At 37.3% G+C, this 21,569-nt stretch overlaps 1 protein-coding gene across 1 annotated transcript in view; it reads left to right on the top strand.

Moving 5' to 3' along the window:
- Window positions 1–19,676, top strand: part of LOC140144939 (medium-chain acyl-CoA ligase ACSF2, mitochondrial-like) — a 45,270-nt gene extending 25,594 nt beyond the window's left edge. The window contains exons 13-18 of the mRNA XM_072166736.1: window positions 739–793; window positions 4,781–4,867; window positions 5,887–5,939; window positions 18,226–18,283; window positions 19,156–19,224; window positions 19,623–19,676. Coding sequence (XP_072022837.1) covers window positions 739–793; window positions 4,781–4,867; window positions 5,887–5,939; window positions 18,226–18,283; window positions 19,156–19,224; window positions 19,623–19,676 — 376 coding nt within the window. The remainder of the gene's footprint in view (window positions 1–738; window positions 794–4,780; window positions 4,868–5,886; window positions 5,940–18,225; window positions 18,284–19,155; window positions 19,225–19,622) is intronic.
- Window positions 19,677–21,569: the final 1,893 nt, after the last annotated feature.

The following is a 21,569-nucleotide window of genomic DNA, read 5'->3' as shown; positions in this document are numbered from 1 at the left end:
AAATTCATCGTCGTAAACTTTGCATAGTGACGAATAGCTAGTCGTGTTTCTGTGAATATCATTCCACAACTAATTCTTTTTGCATTTTTCTCAAAAATTATAGTGCATTGGTGACAAGTAAGATATGTATATTATAGGGCAAGGACTACAACTACTGCACTGGAAATTTTATTTCAGCACAGACAACAGTTGTGGAGTTACAGTCAAAATGAGGGAAACCAATATTTGATCAATAAATCAATAACTACTTGCCTTGAGTTGCTGAATTTTCAGTACAGTAGTTGTAGTCCTTGCCCCTATAATAAACATTATCTTACCTGTCACAAATGCGGTATAATTTTTGAGAAAAATGCAAAAATAGCCACACAATTGGCCAGGGGTGTAGTATCCCTTAAATTAGAGAACAATATTAGACGGCACTGTAAATGCCGCACTCTGCAATAGCTCTGAAATTACATTAAATACAATCATATTACTTTTAATTAATCTACTTTTACATCTACCTTACAAGTAAAGAATTATCATTTTCCTCATAAAACTCGGAAAGTGAATACGTTATTATTTAGAATGCTGAGTTAATATAACGATTAATATCATTAACCATCAATGCAACTAAAATAGCAAGTCAACTAGACTCACAATATATTATCTAGCAGATCCAAGATAAGTCCGTTTTCATCTTCTCCCGACTGATGGCTAATCATTTGTTATAATTCATATTCAATATCTATTTTCCAGTGACTTAGGTGTCATGGACGAAGATGGATACATCCAAATATGTGGGAGAAAAAAGGTTAGCGCATTGCATAGCTGGATTCCAATCCACATTTTGCAACATTTTTAGTGTGTTACCAAAATGTTTCATTGTTATCCAATAACTTATTATTCAGTCCAACAAATCATTTGCCATTACAAAAAGTCCGAGGACATCTCCGAGACACTGTGCGTGGGGAATTGACTACGTACAAATCAGACACTTTATCGGTTAGGCTAACTGCACGTATCCACTCATTTCGAAAGCCGTATCTTGCTAAACAAATGTTATCTTCATATTACATGCAAAAATAAATTTAAAAAAACTTTTAAAAATCCGACACACGTACATGATGTAATTTCAACCAAGAATTTCAATGTTTCGTAGTGAATCAAGGCCCAACAATACATGGTACCATGCATTCAGCGCTGACATTTAAAAAAGGCTGTGTGCTACCATTAATATTACAGTCCATTTATGAAAATGTCAAACTCACACGTATATTTGAGACAAATTTGGGCTTCATTCTGGTATTTTTCCTACACATACCATGCAATATTAATAAATATTGGTCGGAAATCACCCAGTCGAGCCAACCTTATAAAATTTTGCCTTCTGCTTGGCTGATCGATATTGCATATCATAGCATATCATATCATAGCATAGCATAGCATAGCATAGCATAGCATAGCATAGCATAGCATAGCATAGCATAGCATAGCATAGCACATCATATCATAACATAGCATAGCATAGCATAGCATAGCATAGCATAGCATAGCATAGCATAGCATAGCATAACATAGCATAGCATAGCATGTACACATTCCAGCAAAGGATTTGAACCGGTGTCCTTCATTGTAATCAGTAGGCACATTCTCCGATAAAGTGTTCAAAATGCCAAATATGTGTCGCCCATAGTGTCAAGTCGTATTCAGATTTGTTTCTTCAGAAAGAAATAACTTTTATTAATATAACTTATACTTAGGAGTTGCTGTTTAAAATGTGTGAGACTAGAGGTTGTAACATGCCTAGAAAGTATAAAACAATAAAGCTGATTATGCATGTCCATTGTTTTCCTCCATGTCGCCAGCCAAGGTGTGTTCAGTATAACGTGTCCCTGCTCTCTAAACATGCGCGCACATAATGGATTATAGGTACTTTTCATTAGCTGGTATCATGCCCTAAATTATAAAGTATAAATCATCACAATACAGATTATTAAATTTTTCCAACAGGTCTTTCAGACTATGTCGCCAATATTGTTCACAGATACGTTACCATATTTCTAATGGATAACAATCTGTGAAAATAATTGGCTAGATGAATGTTCTCATATGTGATGGATCAAGCAGGCTCCATAGTTATATTATATATGTGGAACAAAACACAATGGTTTCAAAGTAAAAAAAATCAGGTCTATTAATGGCAAAAAGTCCTGACGTTACGTTCATGCCTTCACAGATACGTTACCTAAATTCTACTCTCCTCGGAAAAAACGCTGTGATAAATGAAGCCAAATACCATATCAGAGACTTTAGTACATTGGGTGATGACTGATCAAGTATGGGTATTAAGTCGGTCAGTTTTTACACTTGCACGATTAAGACAAAGATGGGAAACGGGTTTCACAGATACGTTACCACTGATACGTTACCCCCAATACGTACAAGTAATATTGCTCAAAAATGAAATATTGTGGAAAAATCACCCATGCATTGTTTTGTGTTCTTAAACTATTAAAGTTTACGATTCTGAATGAATTTTATGAATTCTTTGTGGTTGGCATTTTGTCATTCCTGAGACCAAACTTGGACGCTTTAACGGAGAATGGGCCAGTAGCGCAGTACAGTCCATCCGATCAAATGCTGTCATCAAATACTTTGATTGTCGTGCATTTGCTATGTGTGTATACGAATATATCGTTATGAACACGGCAGAGTGCCGAATACGCAAAATTGCTGTTCTGAGTAAACGGCGTCTAAAAATTTAGAACATTCGTGACCACTCATTCGAAATGTATATTATAGAAGTGAATGTACACGAATTATTTGCAATACTTGCATGTTCAAAAACAATCGATATATCCCTCAAAACTGTATAAAATACGATAGAAAGCATGTAACTTTTACGGTAAAATACCTGACAACTGGGTTTCCAACATTCTACCGTTAAAATTACAGTTGTTGTCGTAACTAAACGCTGCGCATTATACGAAATAACATTTAAACACAATCTGTCAGGACAATACAGCTATTACTTTTTAAAAAAATTAGAAGATGCAACACTTTAACACACACAAAATAATCAGTATCCATATTGGGGCAGGTTGTTTATTCTTATTCTACACCTCAGGTATCACCATAAAAGCAAAAACTGTCGGTCATACCCAATTCTTAGTCAGTGGGAGTGGTTTAGTTCGTAGATACATTTCTGATTGGACAATCGCATGATTTCGGGTGCTGTCTATCAGGCCGTAGACGACCCCACGTCATCATGCATCTTGATAATGCGTAACACGCGTGTAGAGGTGCGCGAATGTATCGCGCTGGATGCGTAGACTAGTGCGGAATACGCGAACGCGCTAGCAGTACGCGCAACAGAATACGTGAAGTTGTAAACAAGTTTCGTTCATTTTATAATGAGGGGAGTTTTTATGACGGTAACTTAGTTTTTGCTTTAAAAAATTGTTTACAGTTATTAAAATAATATTTAACTGACTAAGAATGAGAATAGGCGATAGGAATTTTTATTTTGCCTATCCTCTACCTATGATAGACGACAGGCAGGTCCAATATTTTTATCGTAGTGGATACCGGCTGCGCCGGCATCCACTACTCAAAATATTGGACCTGCCTGTCGTCTATCACACGGTAGAGATAGGCAAAATAAAAATTCCTATCGTTTATTCTCTAATTGTACCTCACAATCAAGTTTTACCTGACTATTTGGGCTATTCCTCCTTCTGGTGATTTTTATCGGCTATTCTAACGGGCTCATTATAGTAGGACAGATCAACACTCAGTCGTTGTTCTCATAGTAAACGTGTTTGAGAGAAAATTCTGTATAGATTTTGTCACTTTTTAAATGGTATCTTTTGTTTTTATTCAAATTGGTATTAACTTTGGAAAATAAAGTCCTATCGTGGCAAATGAGGTACCAAAATACGCCGAACGAAATTCTCCGTGCATCTATTAACCTCCTCATTATTTGGTAAATTAGGTTTTGTGTCTTTAAGATATTGCTTTTGTTTTCGGTGTTCGGATAATTTTGTGGGCAGTTTAATGGTCCAAGAAGGCATTGAGAAAACCAGTATTCATATAAAATGGTCCATAGTTCATTGAGCGAGATTGTGTGGATATTATTGAAGTGAATAGATAAGTCAAAACTCTCAGTTTCGCTTTCTCATGTAATCGAGTGAATTATGTTTGCTTTACGTATGTTATAAGCCGTTACAATATACTTTTATTTTCGATAAATCAGTTCAATTTACAAATTTACATTCATTTTCCTTCTAATTTGAATTTGGAAATAGATCAAATATCTTATCAGTCATCAGTTAGCGTCACAAAGACGACTCCCTTAATAGCTCTATATTTAGATCTACTGAAAAACATCACTGCACCTGTCAAGTATCAATAGCCAGGAGTAATATAAGGTCCACAGCTTCCCCCTAATAGTTCCCCTAACACTTTTCAGAATAAGTCAAAAAATATTTTACGAAATGTGCACATGTAAAACGATATGTATAGCCCTATTTGTTTTACACATGTGGATCAATTTACATTGTCACACGTCATTGCGTTCAGTCACAATGGTTTATTGTGTAAGAAAAGAGACCATTTTAAAAGTGGCACTTGAGTCCATAGCAGTCAGGGTTTCTTTATAACAAACACATGAATAGACCTGGCCTACTGTATTGTTTGAGAGCTGACTCCTATGGACTCAGATGCAACTGTTTTTAAAAAGTATTTAGGTGGAACTTATAAGTTGTGGACTCTATAGTTGTGTTTACTTTTAATTCAGGATCTTATCATTAAACAAGGCACGAACTTGGCACCTGTTGAACTGGAAAAGAGGCTGTACCAACATCCACGTGTTCAAGTTGCTGTGGTAGGTATAAAGATTAGCATTATAACACATAATGGACAGCGAACTTCATGAGCATTTTGTATACAATTGTGTGTCTATATCAATTTCGCAGTAGATTCTTTTAGCACAATCTGGAGAAGAAATATAAAATTTAAAAAATCAATAGGCTTTCATGTTTTTGAAGCATCGGTGATAAATAATTGCGTTGCTTTCAATAAAATTCCCTTTAATACAAGAGGTATATAACATAATTTATATGCACGACAATGGTACATAATTTTATGTCCATGGAGTTTATTTAGTCCCAGTTTTTGTGTATCTTATCGGTATAGCAAATTGGGAACAATGCTACAATGATTATCAGTCCGGTCCGACTGCCTGATCAGGAAGTACTGCCGAATCAGGCAGCATGTTGTCGAGTTAGGCAACACAGGCTTTGGTAACCCTTTCGAATTCGACAGACTAAGGACTAAATTGTTCATGGTGATTTTATAAAAGATCGGGGGAAATTTTACTTTGACACACATGAGCTACATGTAAGTTGACAATTTTTCACAGGGCGAAAAAAAATTCCACCGGGAGAAAAATAATTTAAATAACAAAACAATTTCTAACGGTTTTAAAAAAATTTGATTTAAATATGCAAATTAACTTTATTTTAATTAAAATTGATGAAAAATTACTACTAATTGTACATTCATTGATAATTTTATATATTTTAACTACTTCTTTACTCTAAACCAAGAAATAACGGTATATTAAAATATGCTCTATTTGAAATAGAGCATTGCATTGTGGGATACCATACTGCCTGACTCGGCAACATATCACGATATTGCCTGATTCGGCAGTACTTCCTGATCAGGCAGTCCGACCGGACTCATTATTATCAAGCTGCACCCTGTTATGTCTCACAATGTACATATTGCGTTACATTTCAGGTTATTGGTTTGCCTGATGCACAAGTAGGGGAAGAGATCTGCGCATGTCTTATGTAAAGAATGGTTTTTTTTTACTATGTACATTGTTTTACATTTCAGGTTATTGGTTTGCCTGATGCACGAGCAGGGGAAGAGATCTGCGCATGTCTTAGGTAAAGAATGATTTGCTTAATATTCATAGTATTGCTTATGTGTTCAGGATTCTACTTCAAAATGTTAACAGTTTCAAAGTAACTATAGGCAATGCCATAGGTTAATCGCGTTTCAGTTTTGACAGCATTGCCACAGCCAGCCTACTGTAAATACAACTAAACAAGAATTAACTTGTTTGTTTCATTTGCCACATAAACGGTTCCCAAAAAGTAAGCCCCCCTAAGACATCTTGGTATGATAAAAAAAATACTTGATCAATTCTGTTGTTTTAAACTTTGGGCTCCTTGGTGTGCTTTTTAACCAGATTTGAGCAACTTTGAAATTTGAAATGACGGACATTTTGAAAATATCCCAACGGTTTCCATGTTAACATTTAAAATATCACTCGGTCCAAGGAACAAATTGATACCGCTAGCGGAGGATTTGGGGTTGATGCATGGGGGGCCTCATGGACTAAAATGAATTGCCGTGACTTGCGTTACACAAAAATACACTGCCCAAAAATACACTGCGGCGGCTAGACTCTTGTATCTCTTCAATTCAGCGCAATCCCCTTCTTCTCCTAAAGCAGTTGACAGAATTCCATGAAATTTACTCAAACTGTTTATTGACTAATGTAGTTTAGGGGGTCTTCACAGATTTTGGACCAACCTTCATTAAGTGGGTCATGTTGGTCTTTTTAATTATTGCAGTCTCTGTATCGGCTATCAGTCACGCGATAAGAGCCTATACTGGTCGTAGGAATCCTGTATTATTCTTCACCGGCCATCTGACACGAAAACAACATGATGGCGAGCTCATGAGTGCCAGATGAGTTGCCAGGATTTATCCCGAGTTTGCCGCGCCGGCGAACGCCCAAACAGATTTTATCATTGTTTTATAGAGTGCCCGTCCTTTTCTAATCACCCACTATAAGTATAACTGTGCATTTGGTGTATAGGCAACTGCTACGATAAAGCAACACTATGGTTCTAATCCTTTTCATTCTTCACTATACATTACATGATATTAAATAGGCTTTCTAAGGATTATTACCAATCCCTGAAGCAGCCTATACTGGTCGTAGGAATCCTGTATTATTCTTCACCGGCCATCTGACACGAAAACAACATGATGGCGAGCTCATGAGTGCCAGATGAGTTGCCAGGATTTATCCCGAGTTTGCCGCGCCGGCGAACGCCCAAACAGATTTTATCATTGTTTTATAGAGTGCCCGTCCTTTTCTAATCACCCACTATAAGTATAACTGTGCATTTGGTGTATAGGCAACTGCTACGATAAAGCAACACTATGGTTCTAATCCTTTTCATTCTTCACTATACATTACATGATATTAAATAGGCTTTCTAAGGATTATTACCAATCCCTGAAGCAATTCCGTTAACCATGCAATGATTCTTTCAAGTCACTTTCAACACTTCGTCGGGTGTATTACATAGTGACGGATGTTAAACTTCGCCAGAAAAAACGTTTTTGAGTTAGACGCGATCAAAGAGTATGCCAATTTGTGATCAACCATAGCAGAACACTAACAAGTAAAATGCTCCAAATGTTGCTGTATTTAAAAAAAAACTAGTATCTAAAGTATCTTGAAATTTCTATCACATGAAGAATTATTCGCTATTAAATCAGTAAAATGATTGCAAAGTTATCCATCAGTATGTAAAAACGTGAAAACGTTGCACCCTAACATCCGTCACACATCCGTCACTATGTCTTGCGCCAACATCGTGCACGCTAATCTGGTCTCTCGTGTTGATCTATGGGCATCCGTCACACATCCGTCAGAATGTCTTACGCATAAAAGTCGGATCAAGGAAGGACTTCGAGGCATCCGTCGGTTCTTTTTTCATGATAAAACCGACTCGTCACGAGTGCCGACGACATACATGACATATTGTATTTGAGTATTTACTCCTGATCTTACTAGTTCTCACTCCCATGATATAGCTAGTCACACAAGCTGTAACATCTTTTTACAAAACGCCAATGATTGTATTCAGTTTTTACCAATTTACACTTTATTTTCTGTCAACTTGGAGCCGCCTCTAAACGTCTCTAAACATATTTTGATCATCTTTCAATAACCTACTCATTAAGAAGGGTTATATTTTCATTTTGTATTACTTAACCATCCCTTTTATATTGGAAAGTTGTGAAATAATGTCTCTAAATAATTGTCGAATCAACTCGAACCATTCAAAATTTATTGAAATGATATTTTACTAAAATAATGATCCATCGAATATCTGCTCTACGTAATCGTTTTTGGTATATACCCAGTTATCAACATCCGTCAAGAAATCATGTAGGTTTCAATGAACAATATCGAATTACCTACGTTGAAATTGCAAAATCATGTTTTTACATAGTGACGGATGTGACAGATACGCCATACAATTTAGTTGTTTTTTCGAGTAAACAGCGTTTTACATAGTGACGGATCTTAGATACGTCACTATGTAAAACGTCGGGTAATTCATATATCAACATCTGTCATTTGCATAATTAATTAACTAATTAATTATGCAAACTTGAGCTTCAAATCTTGGTAATATTATACTACTCCCTATTTAAAATACATTGGCCAATTTTCATAAAAATGACAAAAATCAACATCCGTCACTATGTAATGCACCCGAAGACTTGTATCCCCCTTGGCCAGGCCTACTTTTCTCAGTAGGCTTCTCAGTATTCAGTCATCGGCGCATGTGCTATCAGCCTTAATATTATCAGAACAATGTTATTATCGCACCAATGTCTTAAATATTATTTTGTATTAAATTTTGATTAAAAAAAAAAAAAAATTAAGACAAACTTGACAGATACGAAACCCTGAACAGCGCCATCCCGAATTTTAGCAGACACTCGCGCCTCCTTATCAGTTACGGCCATGATATTGTTCCGAGAGCCTGTCACCTATGCACATTCGATTCGGAACGTTTTCTGAACAAATTTGTAAGGTTGAGCTCCTATTCTATCGTTTTTATCAACACAACCAAGAGTCACTCAAATCCGGTTCCCTCGGAACGCCGATATATATATTTCGCTTAGGTACTACGGCTCCTTATACACGGCTGGACTTGTGGTCTTCTAAGACCATTGGGGTCAAACATCACGCATGAGATATTTTGGCTAAAAATGTGATTTTTACCAAAAATGCTTCTTCTCCTACAGATTATATGGTACATTATTGAGATTTGGACATTGACCTTGGCTAGAGCCGGGGCCTATGGGGTCCTCACAGATTTGGGGTCAAAGGTCATTAAGGGGGTATTTCTGGTACATAACCAAATACCTTCAAAATGCTTCTTTTCCTACAGATTATATGATACGGAAATGCGACTGACACATATTCATTGACATTAGCTGGTGTCTATGGGGTCCTCACAGATTTTGAGTTCAAGGTCATACATGGTCAACCTAAGGTCAAAAGGGGTAAAATTACAAAATTCGTCCAAATTAACTTTAAATTAGAATATATAATATTGATATGATTTAAAACAAAATGGAGGTTATTTCAAGGTCATCCAAGGTCAACAAAGGTCAAATTATTTTATTAGCTAGATTTTTTATTAAACTTTCCGGAGCAAAATATACCAGCAACGCTTTGGCACAGCTATGGGTTCGTCGGTCAGCCCGATTGTAGCGAACTTGTATATGGAGTGGAAGCACTCATCACCGCCACCCTCGACATCAAACCCAGGTTATGGAAGCACTTGAAATAGAGCATTTAAACCAAATCGACAAAACCGGTAATATTAAATTCACCTACGAAACAGAAGAAAACCAGCAAATTCCTTTTTTGGACACGCTTATTATCAAGAAATCTTAGTATATAGAAAGAAAACGCATACAGACCAATATTTACACTTCCAATCACACCACCCCCTACAACACAAACTTAGTGTCATCCGGACTCTCATGGACAGGAAAGATAAAGTTGTTACCGAGGAGAAAGAGTAACAGAGAACTTGAGGAACTTAGAATAAAGAAAGCTCTTTCGCGTTGCGGTTTCCCCGAGTGGTTTAAATCCGTTAAAAACCCCAGCGAGCCAAAAGCCAAAGATCAATCTCAAACCAAAAGCCGGGGGTTTGTGTGCTTACCGTATAAGCAGGGTCTCTCAGAAAAGACAAAGAGAGTATTAACGAGATCTGATTGCGTTCGCCTGCGACCGCGAGCATGCACAGCCAGCAGTGACAAATGAATCTGTGAAAACCCGGAAGTGATCCCTTAATTACCTTTGACCCCGCAAAAATATTACATAGTGCTTAGGATGTCATAAGGAGTATTCCTGGTGAATTTCAGCTTAATCGGAACTTATACATGGATTTTTTTTTTGTTTAATTTATGATTGACCTTTTGACCCTTTTAATGACCTTTCACCTCAATGAAAAAAAAAACCTTATGTACACCGACAAAATGCATTGTTCCAATTTTAATTTAAAAATTCTACTTTGTTTAATTGTCGAGATAAAAATTCTTAAAATTATTTAGGTTTTTGACCGGAAGTGACCCCTTAATGACCTTTGATCCCAATTCTGTGAAGGACTTTTAGACACTGGCTATAGGTGATGCATGTGTGTAAGTGACGTCACGATGCTATGTAATATGTGGGAGGAGTAGCATTTTAGTGAAAATCCAGGTTTTGGCCATTGACCGGAAGTGGATGACATTTGACCGGAAGTTGATCATGTGACATCTGTGGCACCACCAAACGGTTCTACTGACCAAGTATGGTCATCATACCTGAAAGCATGTGGCTACGATGGCTGATTATGATGTTGACAGAAAGAAGAAGAAGAAGAAGAACGCGGTAAAAACAATGCACAGCGCCGATGGCGGCTGTGCAACGAGATCTGATTGCGTTCGCCTGCGACCGCGAGTATGCACAGCCAGCAGTGACAAATGAGTTATGACCCCGAATCTGTGAGAACCGGAAGTGATCCCTTAATTACATTTGACCCCGCAAAATATTGCATAGTGCTTAGGATGTCATAAGGAATATACCTGGAGAATTTCAGCTTAATCGGAACTTATACATGAATTTTGATTTTTTTAAAATTTATGATTGACCTTTTGACCCCCTTAATGACCTTTGACCTCAAAATGAAAAAACCCTTATGTACACTGACAAAATGCATTGTTCCAATTTTAATTAAAAAATTCTACTATGTTTAGTTGTCGAGATAAAATTCTTGAAGTTATTTAGGTTTTTGACCGGAAGTGACCCCTTAATGACCTTTGATCCCAATTCTGTGAAGGACTTTTAGACACTGACTATAGATGATGCATGTGTGTAAGTGACGTCACGGTGCTATGTAATATGTGGGAGGAGTAGCATTTTTAGTGAAAATCCAAGTTTTGGCCATTGACCGGAAGTGAATGACATTTGACCGGAAGTTGATCATGTGACATCTGTGGCACGACCAAACGGTTCTACTGACGAAGTATGGTCATCATGCCTGAAAGCATGTGGCTACGATGGCTGATTATGATGTTGACAGAAAGAAGAAAGAAGAAGAACGCGGTAAAAACAATGCACAGCGCCGATGGCGGCTGTGCAAAGAAGCACGGTTTTCAGGCCAATTTCAAACCACACAAAATGCTTAGAAACCACCTTGTTCACCCCAAAAATAAACGGGACATCAAAACTACTGCAGATTGTGTGTACAAAATCCCCTGTTTAGGCTGTCCAAAATCGTACATCGGTGAAACCTCAAGACTCTTTGGCACAAGAATGAAAGATCATAAATCTGAATCGGATGTAGCTTCGCAAGAACCTTACACCAGGGCCCAACGTAAAACATCAGTTGAAAGCGCCCCCAAGAAATCTGCTTTTACAGATCATGTCGCTGAGGACAACCACGTGATTGGATGGGACGAAGCCAAAATAAGAGACATTGAAACCAACAGGAAAAGGAGACATATAAAGGAATCAATTTGGATACGAAAGATGGGGCAGGCTAATACACTCAACAGGGATTGTGGCAACTACTTCCTTCCGCACATATATGATCAGTTACTAACAGCGCCATTTACGTCAGCTACCAACAGGAAGCAACACACGAGAAAGGTCAAAGCTGATCATTCAATTTGAGAAAGTGCTGTGACACAGCACGAAACGTCATTGAGGTATGTCAACATCACCTACTTTATTGGATTTGTTAATTAATGTTAATCGGACAATCCTGATGAATCTATTTGCGAATTAATGCCTACATCTTTCACGAAAATGCAATTGTGTTTCAAATCTTTTCGAGGTCATCAGATGTCACTTCAAGGTCACGGCTGGACTTCGCAGCCTTACAGGGATGCAATATATCTAGTTAGTCCACCAGTTAGGTTGGACTCTTGTTTTTCAGCAGTTTCTGTTTAGTCCAGCCGAGCAACGACTCAGCGGTTTCTGTTTCTTTCTTTCTTCTGTCAACATTTGACATAATTGGCTCTAGCTCCTTTATTTTTTGACCGATTATAACCATTATTATGTTTTCAGGGTTATTAGGAGTTAAGAAAACCTAATAATGGTAATATTGGATGGCTTATTTCGCATGATACCATAACATATCGGATTCGTCATACAGATATCGAACTCGCCGTTGGCTCGTCCGATATTTTAATGACTCATCTGATATGTTATGGTATCATGCTCAGCCATCCAATATTATATCAAACTTGGGCAAAAGCTCTACGACCCCAGCCTTTACATTTGACATGACCCATTTGGGGTCAAACGTCACGCATGAGTAATTTTGGCCAAAAATGCTTCTTCTTCTACAGATTACATGGTAGAGTAATGAAACTTGATCATCGGCATCGGCTATAGTTGGGGTCTATGGGTAAACACATATTTGGAGTCAAAGGTCATTAAGGGGGTATTTCCGGCACATAACCTAATAACTTCAAAATGCTTCTTTTCCTACAGATTACATGGTACAGCGATACGACTGACACATATGCATTGACATTAGTTGGTGTCTATGGGGTAAACACAGATTTGGATTTCAATGCAGGGGTCATGCAGGGGTCAAATAGGGTTGATTACTGAAAATCACCTTAAAATTCACTATTTGCTGCATATTAAGTGCTGTGATCATCATAATAATGCCAAAATGGGTATAGCATTGTGTGCTTATAGGGTTATAATCAGATTTGGCCTGAACATGGGGAGGGGTCTGTTTTGGGGTCAAAAGGGGTAAAATTCTAAAATGTGTCCAATTCGAATGAAAATTAGTATATGTGATCACGATATTATTCAAAATATGATGGAGGTCATTTCAAGGTCACCAGAAGTCAACAAAAGGTCAAAATGGGTCAAACTCCAAAATTCGTCCAATTTAAATCTAAATTAGAATATGTAATATTGATATGATTTGAATAATTATGGAGGTCATTTCAAGGTCATCAGAGGTCACTTTAAGGTCACGGCTGGACTTCGTAGCCTTATGAGGCTGCAATATATTTAGTTCTTCTTCTTTCTTAGTCTAGCGGCGGCTAGACACCTGTTTCTCAGCGGTTTCTTTCTTCTTCTTTCTTTCTTTCTTAGTCTAGCCGAGTGGCGGCTAGACTCCTGTTTCTCAGCGGTTTCTTTCTTTCTTCTTCTTCTTCTTCTTCTTCTTCTTCTTCTTCTTCTTCTTCTTCTTCTTCTTCTTCTTCTTCTTCTTCTTCTTCTTCTTCTTTTCTTTTGGCGACGGGAAGGGAAAGAAGGAAAGAATAATTAAGAGAGTTTTTAAAGAATGCGGCGGATTCGAACCCGAGACCCCTCGCATGCCAAGCACTCGGTCGGCGACACTTTGCCACGGGTCTTGGGCTTCGCTGGCCAGCGAAACCGTGCCTATATATCACTTAGGGCGATTGCGTCATCACACCACGTTGGATGCACGCACGAACAGCGCATATATCAAGTAGTATTTTGTAGTATTCAGGCGGTTAGGGTTAAGGAAGCCTATACTGAGTTTCGATAGTGGTAACCTAACCCTAACCGCCTAAGGGCTTTTTGGCGACGGGAAGGGAAAGAAGGAAAGAATAATTAAGAGAGAAAAGAAGGAAAGAAGTTGTTTGCTCTGGGTGGGATTCGAACCGAGACCCCTCGCATGCCAAGCACTCGGTCGGCGACACTTTGCCACGGGTCTTGGGCTTCGCTGGCCAGCGAAACCGTGCCTATATATCACTTAGGGCATATTATCACACCACGTGGGATGCACGCACGAACAGCGCATATATCAAGTAGTATTTTGTAGTATTCAGGAGGGTTAGGGTTAAGGAAGCCTATACTGAGTTTCGATAGTGGTAACCTAACCCTAACCGCCTAAGGGCTTTTTGGCGACGGGAAGGGAAAGAAGGAAAAAATAATTAAGAGAGAAAAGAAGGAAAAAAGTTGTTTGCTCTGGGTGGGATTCGTACCCGAGACCCCTCGCATGCCAAGCACTCGGTCGGCGACACTTTGTCACGGGTCTTGGGCTTCGCTGGCCAGCGAAACCGTGCCTATATATCACTTAGGGCGATTGCGTCATCACACCACGTGGGATGCACGCACGAACAGCGCATATATCAAGTAGTATTTTGTAGTATTCAGGAGGGTTAGGGTTAAGGAAGCCTATACTGAGTTTCGATAGTGGTAACCTAACCCTAACCGCCTAAGGGCTTTTTTGGCGACGGGAAGGGAAAGAAGGAAAGAATAAAGAGAGAAAAGAAGGAAAGAAGTTGTTTGCTCTGGGTGGGATTCGAACCCGAGACCCCTCGCATGCCAAGCACTCGGTCGGCGACACTTTGCCACGGGTCTTGGGCTTCGCTGGCCAGCGAAACCGTGCCTATATATCACTTAGGGCGATTGCGTCATCACACCACGCGGGATGCATGCACGAACAGCGCATATATCAAGCAGTATTTTGTAGTATTCAGGAGGGTTAGGGTTAAGGGGATTTTTTCTGCACAAAACCAAATACTTTCAAAATGCTTCCTTTCCTACAGATAACATAGAACAGAGATGAGATTGACACATATGCACTGACATTAGCTGGTGTCTATAGGGTGAACTCGGATTTTGAGTTCAAGGTCATGCAGGGGTCAAATAGGGTTGATTACTGAAAATCACCTTAAAGTTCACTTTTTCCTGCATATTAAGTGCTGTGATCATCAGAATAATGCCAAAATGACTATAGCATTGGGTGCATATAGGGTTATAATCAGATTTGGCTTGAACATGGGGTCAAAGGGGGTAACATTTTGAAATTAGCCCAATTCGTCGTCCGTATTCCATAGTGGCGTATAGTGGGGCGCCGCGAATAAGCAACTTTTCGAGAAAATCGGGTTTGAAGAAATGCCAATTTAAAATCAAGCTCTGTAAATCAGACAGTCATTATCTTTTGTAAATGATGTGAAATTTCTGAAGAAAACTAAATAGATTGTATTGTTATATATTTTTCAAAAGAAATAAATACATACTATTGCTGGCAAACTGACAATAAAACTATACGTCACTATGGAAAACGAACAAAACGCAAAAAATACCCTAACCTTACGTTAACCGTACGCCACCTCGGTCGCCGTGTAATCCCTATGGCGTTACTTTTCGTCGTTCGTATTCCATAGTGGCGTATAGGTCCGATACGCGTACGCCACTATGACATACGATGTTTTTCATTTTTGCCGATATTTCATAATTATAAAATGTGTATAAAAAGTGGCGTAAGGTCGATACGCCACTATGGAATACAAAAATGTCACTTTGTAACTATACGCCACATTTAATTAATTAATTACTAATTAATTAGCTAATTATGACTGATGAGACTTAGAAAAATGAAAGAGAACATCATTAAAAACATATGTGCCAATTTTCAAAAAAATGACCAAAAATCACTATACGCCACTATGGAATACAGCCGACGAATTCAAATGAAAATTAGTATATGTAATCACGGTAGGATTCAAAATATGATGGAGGTCATTTCAAGGTCACCAGAGGTCAGCCAAAGGTCAAAATGGGTCAAATTCCAAAATTCGTCCAATTTAAATCTAAATTAGAATATGTAATATTGATATGATTTAAAACAAAACTGAGGTCATTTCAAGGTCAACAAAGGTCAAAGTATTAAGGAGGTATTTCCGGTACATAACCAAATACCTTCAAAATGCTTCTTTTACTACAGATTATATGGTACAGAGATGCGACACATATGCATTGACATTAGTTGGTGTCTACGGGGTCCTCACAGATTTTGAGTTCAAGGTCATACAGGGGACAAAAATGGTTGATTACTGAAAATCACTTTAAAATTCAATATTTTCTGCATATTAAGTGCTGTGATCATCAGAATAATGCCAAAAGGGCTCTAGCATTATGTTCATATACGATTGTAATCAGATTTGGCTTAAACATGGAGGGGTCGGTTTTGGGGTCAAAAAGGGTAAAATTCTAAAGTTTGTCCAATTTAGATGAAAATTAGTATATGTGATCTTGATATAATGCAAAATATATTGGAGGTCATTTCAAGGTCACCAGAGGTCAACCAAAGGTCAAAAGGGGTCAAATTGCACAGTTTGTCCAATTTAGAAGAAAATTAGTAGCCTATATGTGATCTTGATATAATTCAAAATATATTGGGGGCCATTTGGCAAAGTTCAAAAGGGGTCAAATTGCAAAATTTGTTCAATTTGAATGAAAATTAGTATATTTTATGTGGATATGATGCTAAATGTGGTAAAGGTCATTTCAAGGTCATCAGAGGTCATTTCAAGGTCACGGCTAGACTTCGCAGCCTAAGGATGCAATATATCTAGTTCACCATTTCTTCTCAAACAAGCAGCTAAGAACAGAAATTAACAAAGGTGATTACCTAGCAATGTGGCTATACTCCATAGGCAAAGATTACATTCTTTTTACCTAAAGATGAATCGGCATTTTAAAAGGCCAAATAAGTGTGTGACTCGCGTTATGTGACTCGCGTTACATTCAACTTACACCCCAAATGTTTATTTCACCACATTTCTCAACTTTGAATAAATAATCATGTAATTTTACTATTTTTATGTATAATTTCCACCTTCTAGTGAATATTTATAGTGATATCATATAATGATTCTAAGTGAAACAGGACTGTATTTTATCCATACTTAAATGCTATTGAATTTGATTATTAAATAATAAACTTTATTCTTCCCTTTCATTTTGCTACCGCGTTTGTAATTGTAACTTTATACATTTGTCCTGTAACACGAAATTAACCTTATGTTCATTCGTTTCATTCATTTAAAACATAATATCACAGAGTTACGTAACACTTAAGCGATAAAACAAAGAAGATTTCCTGACTAAATCACGCCCCTCAGGTCAGGTCCGCAGAAAATCAGACCCAATCAGATCACAAAGGAGCTGATTTTCTAAACAAATCGTCGCTCGCAAGACATAATGGCGTATCACAAAAATGGCCATTTTGACATAATTGCATCCGAAGTTTTTGCAACTTTTAACCGTTTGTCATACATTGCAACGATTAAAATGTCCCCTTTTCTTGAATGGATATGAAAATATAAATAATTATGTTACATTTAATGTATAACATACATTGCTGTCATTCACCAATTAATTATTGTAATTAGTCATTAAACTTATACGCCAGTATGTTAATTATTCTCCATTCAAACTTGACATAGGACACGTGATACGCCAGTATGTCGAATAATAGTTGAATTCATATCCATATTGGCCGCGATATATCAAAAAAGTGGTGTATAATACATATTTACGATATAGTGGCATATGTCACTGATACGCCGCTATGTCGTCCAAAAACAAGGGGAATGTTGTACACAATAATTCCATTGAGTAAGATACGCCAAACCTAATAAGTGATACTACTTAATTAATTAATGACATGCATGTCTTGAAAGTTTGTCAGAATGTAGAGCTTCATACATAGATTATGAAATTGATCTTATCTCATTTTGTAAAACATGGCTGATACGCCACTATGTCTTGCGAGCGGCGATGGAGTCTTGAGCCTAGCAATGTTTTCTAAGAGTATGGTTGTCCCTGTTTTAGGAGCTGAAAATTAGCAACCGTAGTATTTACTAAGGGTAGACCTAAACAAGTTTTTTTTAGTAATACGATGTTGTCTCAATTGGTGACGAACTTGAATAAATCGCACAACACTGACTCCGAGTAATAAAAGCCTGAGTATATTGATTGATAAATTCTACTGAAAATGAACATCAGCCCATTCGAGGTGGATGGCCACAAATACGTATAAAATTGTAACCAATTATTGTTATTTTCTCATTTAGGGTTGACAAAGAAAATGCACCAACTGAAGAGGAAATCAGGCAGTTTTGTGAAGGAAAGGTATGCTTTGGAAAACAGAACTTAATTACAGAATCTAATCCAGATCTTCCTCTAATCACAATGATATAAATGGAGATTACCGTTCTATGTGCGATGTAGCGTTAAGAATGTGAAGGCCAAATGTCATATTTTGATGCTCTTAAATGTTTTGTGTGTTTAATGTCTCTAATATATGGTACGTCTATACAAGCATAGTTTGCAAAATCTAGAATGCTCATTACCTGAGCAACTAAACTCATCAAAATAATGTCCAACCCCTATAGATAATATAATGTCCACGTGCAAACAAGGCGGGTCGGAAAGGAGCATGCATAGCTGTGTTTGCACTCAAATAAAGCTGATACGAGCACATGGCCAAGCAAAACGGGCTCCGCACCTTTGTTTCCAATGGACATTTTATAGTGAAATGTCATTGTACAAGGAATACATTAAAAAAAATTCCACATAGCCCCCGAATGAAAAGTATTTAATTATCTTTGTAATCACTCAAAAAGCATTTGGTGTGAATTTTACATGTGGACTAGAGGCTATTAAATTTTTATGTGCCTTTTATTTTACATGTAAAGCCTATGGGGGTGACGATTAGAAATGGACGGCAATATTGAAAAACCCTCATTTTGGGCCATTTTAGACACTAAAATGTCCATAAAAAAAGAATAGCCTCTAGTTCGGATGTAAAATTCACACACAATGCTACCTGAGTGAGTACAAACATAATTAAATACATTTCATTCGGGGGCTATATCAAAAAAAAAAAATGTCCTATACCCTAATGGTTATGGAACAAAGGTGTCCGTCTTATAATCCTAAGGTTGAGATAACAAATGTTGTGATGATAAGTTTTGGTTTGTTTTAATATTTTATTTCAAAAGGTCCACGAAATGCTAGTTCCCAAGTATATGTTGTTCGTCGATGATGTTCCTATAACTCCAACAGGAAAAGTAAGTCTTTATTTAACATTAACAACCCTTCCCCCGCCCACAACGAGACAAAAACTCAACTTCAGGTGCAACTATTTGAATCTGCATCTATTTCATTCGTGAGTTTATTGTGGGCTATGTTATATAAAGATAAATGAGTCATCATTGAAAATTTGTAGCACAAATCTGGGTTTTGTTTTGCTATTTCAATTCTAAAATTTTATTTTGAGTTATCTTGCTTTGAATGAGGTAATTACTTTATGTGTTTATGTATATCGTCGTGAATTTTGCACAATGACGAATATCAAAGGTCATAAACATCGCCCTCTATAGTCATTATAATACAAAGGACCAGTTTATATTTATCTAGGATGAGGGCCAATATTCATTAATTTACCTGTCATGTTTTATTTCCTTAGTTTTCGCGACAGAAGTTGACAGAAATGGCAATAGAAAAGTTTCAAATTGGATAAGGTAAGTATTCAATAAGTTGACTGTTTTTTTAAGATAATAAATGATCTCTTTTTCAATAACTATTACAAACCAGTTATTAAATACATATATATATATATATATATATATATATATATATATATATAGAGTCGTAGATAATAAGTAAAAACAGTACCAGTTTGTTGTATAAAACACACAATGGTTTAATATAAATATATATATATAGTTTGCATTATTTCTATAATAAAATGACATTTATTAAGCGCCTTATCAAACAGGCCAAATCGCTGTACAAGAAATGACTTAATGATAATCTTAATCTAAATTCTTACGCTACCATTTTACGTTACAATCGTAAAACACTCATACAGTGAAGCAAAATATACATTATTAAAAACATAACGAGAAAACCAGGAAAACTACGCAAGGCGGAGAACTCAGTATTTGTAATAACTTTATAAATAACTAAATGTCGTTCAGATGTTTGTTCAATACAAGTTTACTTCTAAACCAAATCTTCTAGCGTCCCTTCACTGTTGGCTTTTGTAAGAATATAAGCTAATATAGCAAACTTAGAATATCGGTTTTATTTTACAAAATTAACTGTTCAATTTTGCTCAACAGATACTTAGAAGATCTGACGATATCATCAAGATACATAAATTAGTTGTCCTGTTGTACAACTAGAATCTGCATCTCGGAAACCTATTCTGATCACCATAACCTCTTTGGATTGCTGTGCTACAAGGCGGCTATAAACCCATAATTATATTACCCGTATTATACGACTCAATACACACATATTGTACATGGAAAACACTGTGACAATAAGTAGTGTATTGTCACGGTGAAGACCGTGCTTGGAAGAGTATGCTGTATATGCTATCATACGTATGGTCACGGTGTATCGCGTTGTCAAAATACCACGTACTTTAGTACAGTAATAGCGCCCTCTGTTTTTCATAATTCACTTAGTGAAGAAATATTTTAGGTAATATAACACTATAGAATATAAAAACTAGTATTTTTAGAAGTTACAGTTCAAGGTCGTTACATTAAGGTTACTCAAGGTTTTAACATTAAGGTTAATTTTTTTTTCTTTAATTAGAGACAGCCCGTCACCCTTAAGGTTACTCATTGTTATTTGTTGTCGCTGGGGCCCAGTATTAACCAAAAACATCAAGACCGCAGGGCCGGTAGGCCCGAGGCCGGTGACTCCCATACGACGACTAAACACTCCAAATGGGACCCCGATATAAGGGCCCCGCAGGGCAAGAAAGCAAGAGTAACCTTAAAGATGACGAACTGATAACGAAAATTATGTTATATTTACGGACAGCTCGTCACCCATTTCATAGGCCTACTTTTACATTTTTTTTTACTCTTTACCCCATAATTTCCCTCATTCTTCAGGCCTTGCCCTCTATCGGGGGCTAATTTATAGTTTAAGCTTGTTTGCTATTGTTTTTGGAGCAACATTGTTTCTTTATAAGCCTGCGGCGCAACCTTGAACAATATTGTCTTAGCAATATTGTCTTTTGAGAAAATGACAATGTTGCATTACCTCCAGATGCTCTCTTTTATTTTTTGTCAGAGGGGCACTTTTTTCTATTCTTTTTTTCAGTGGCCACTCTGCCCCTGCTCCCCCACCCGCTGGCTACGCTTCTGCAAAAAGCCTTTGACCCATCATGACCCACCATGACACCACTTGATCCACTATGACACCAAGTTGACCCATCAAGACAAATTGTGTCCCACCATGACACCTTGACCATCCAATGACATCCCTTGACCCACCATGACACACATTGACACCCCTTGACCCACTAGACACCAAGTTGACCCATCAAGACACATCATGACCAACCATGACACGTTGAACATCCAATGACACCCCTTGACCCACCATGATA

Source organism: Amphiura filiformis, unplaced genomic scaffold (assembly GCF_039555335.1).
Source record: "Amphiura filiformis unplaced genomic scaffold, Afil_fr2py scaffold_100, whole genome shotgun sequence".
In the NCBI taxonomy this organism is placed as follows: domain Eukaryota; kingdom Metazoa; phylum Echinodermata; class Ophiuroidea; order Amphilepidida; family Amphiuridae; genus Amphiura; species Amphiura filiformis.
This window is presented reverse-complemented; position numbering and strand designations above follow the sequence as displayed.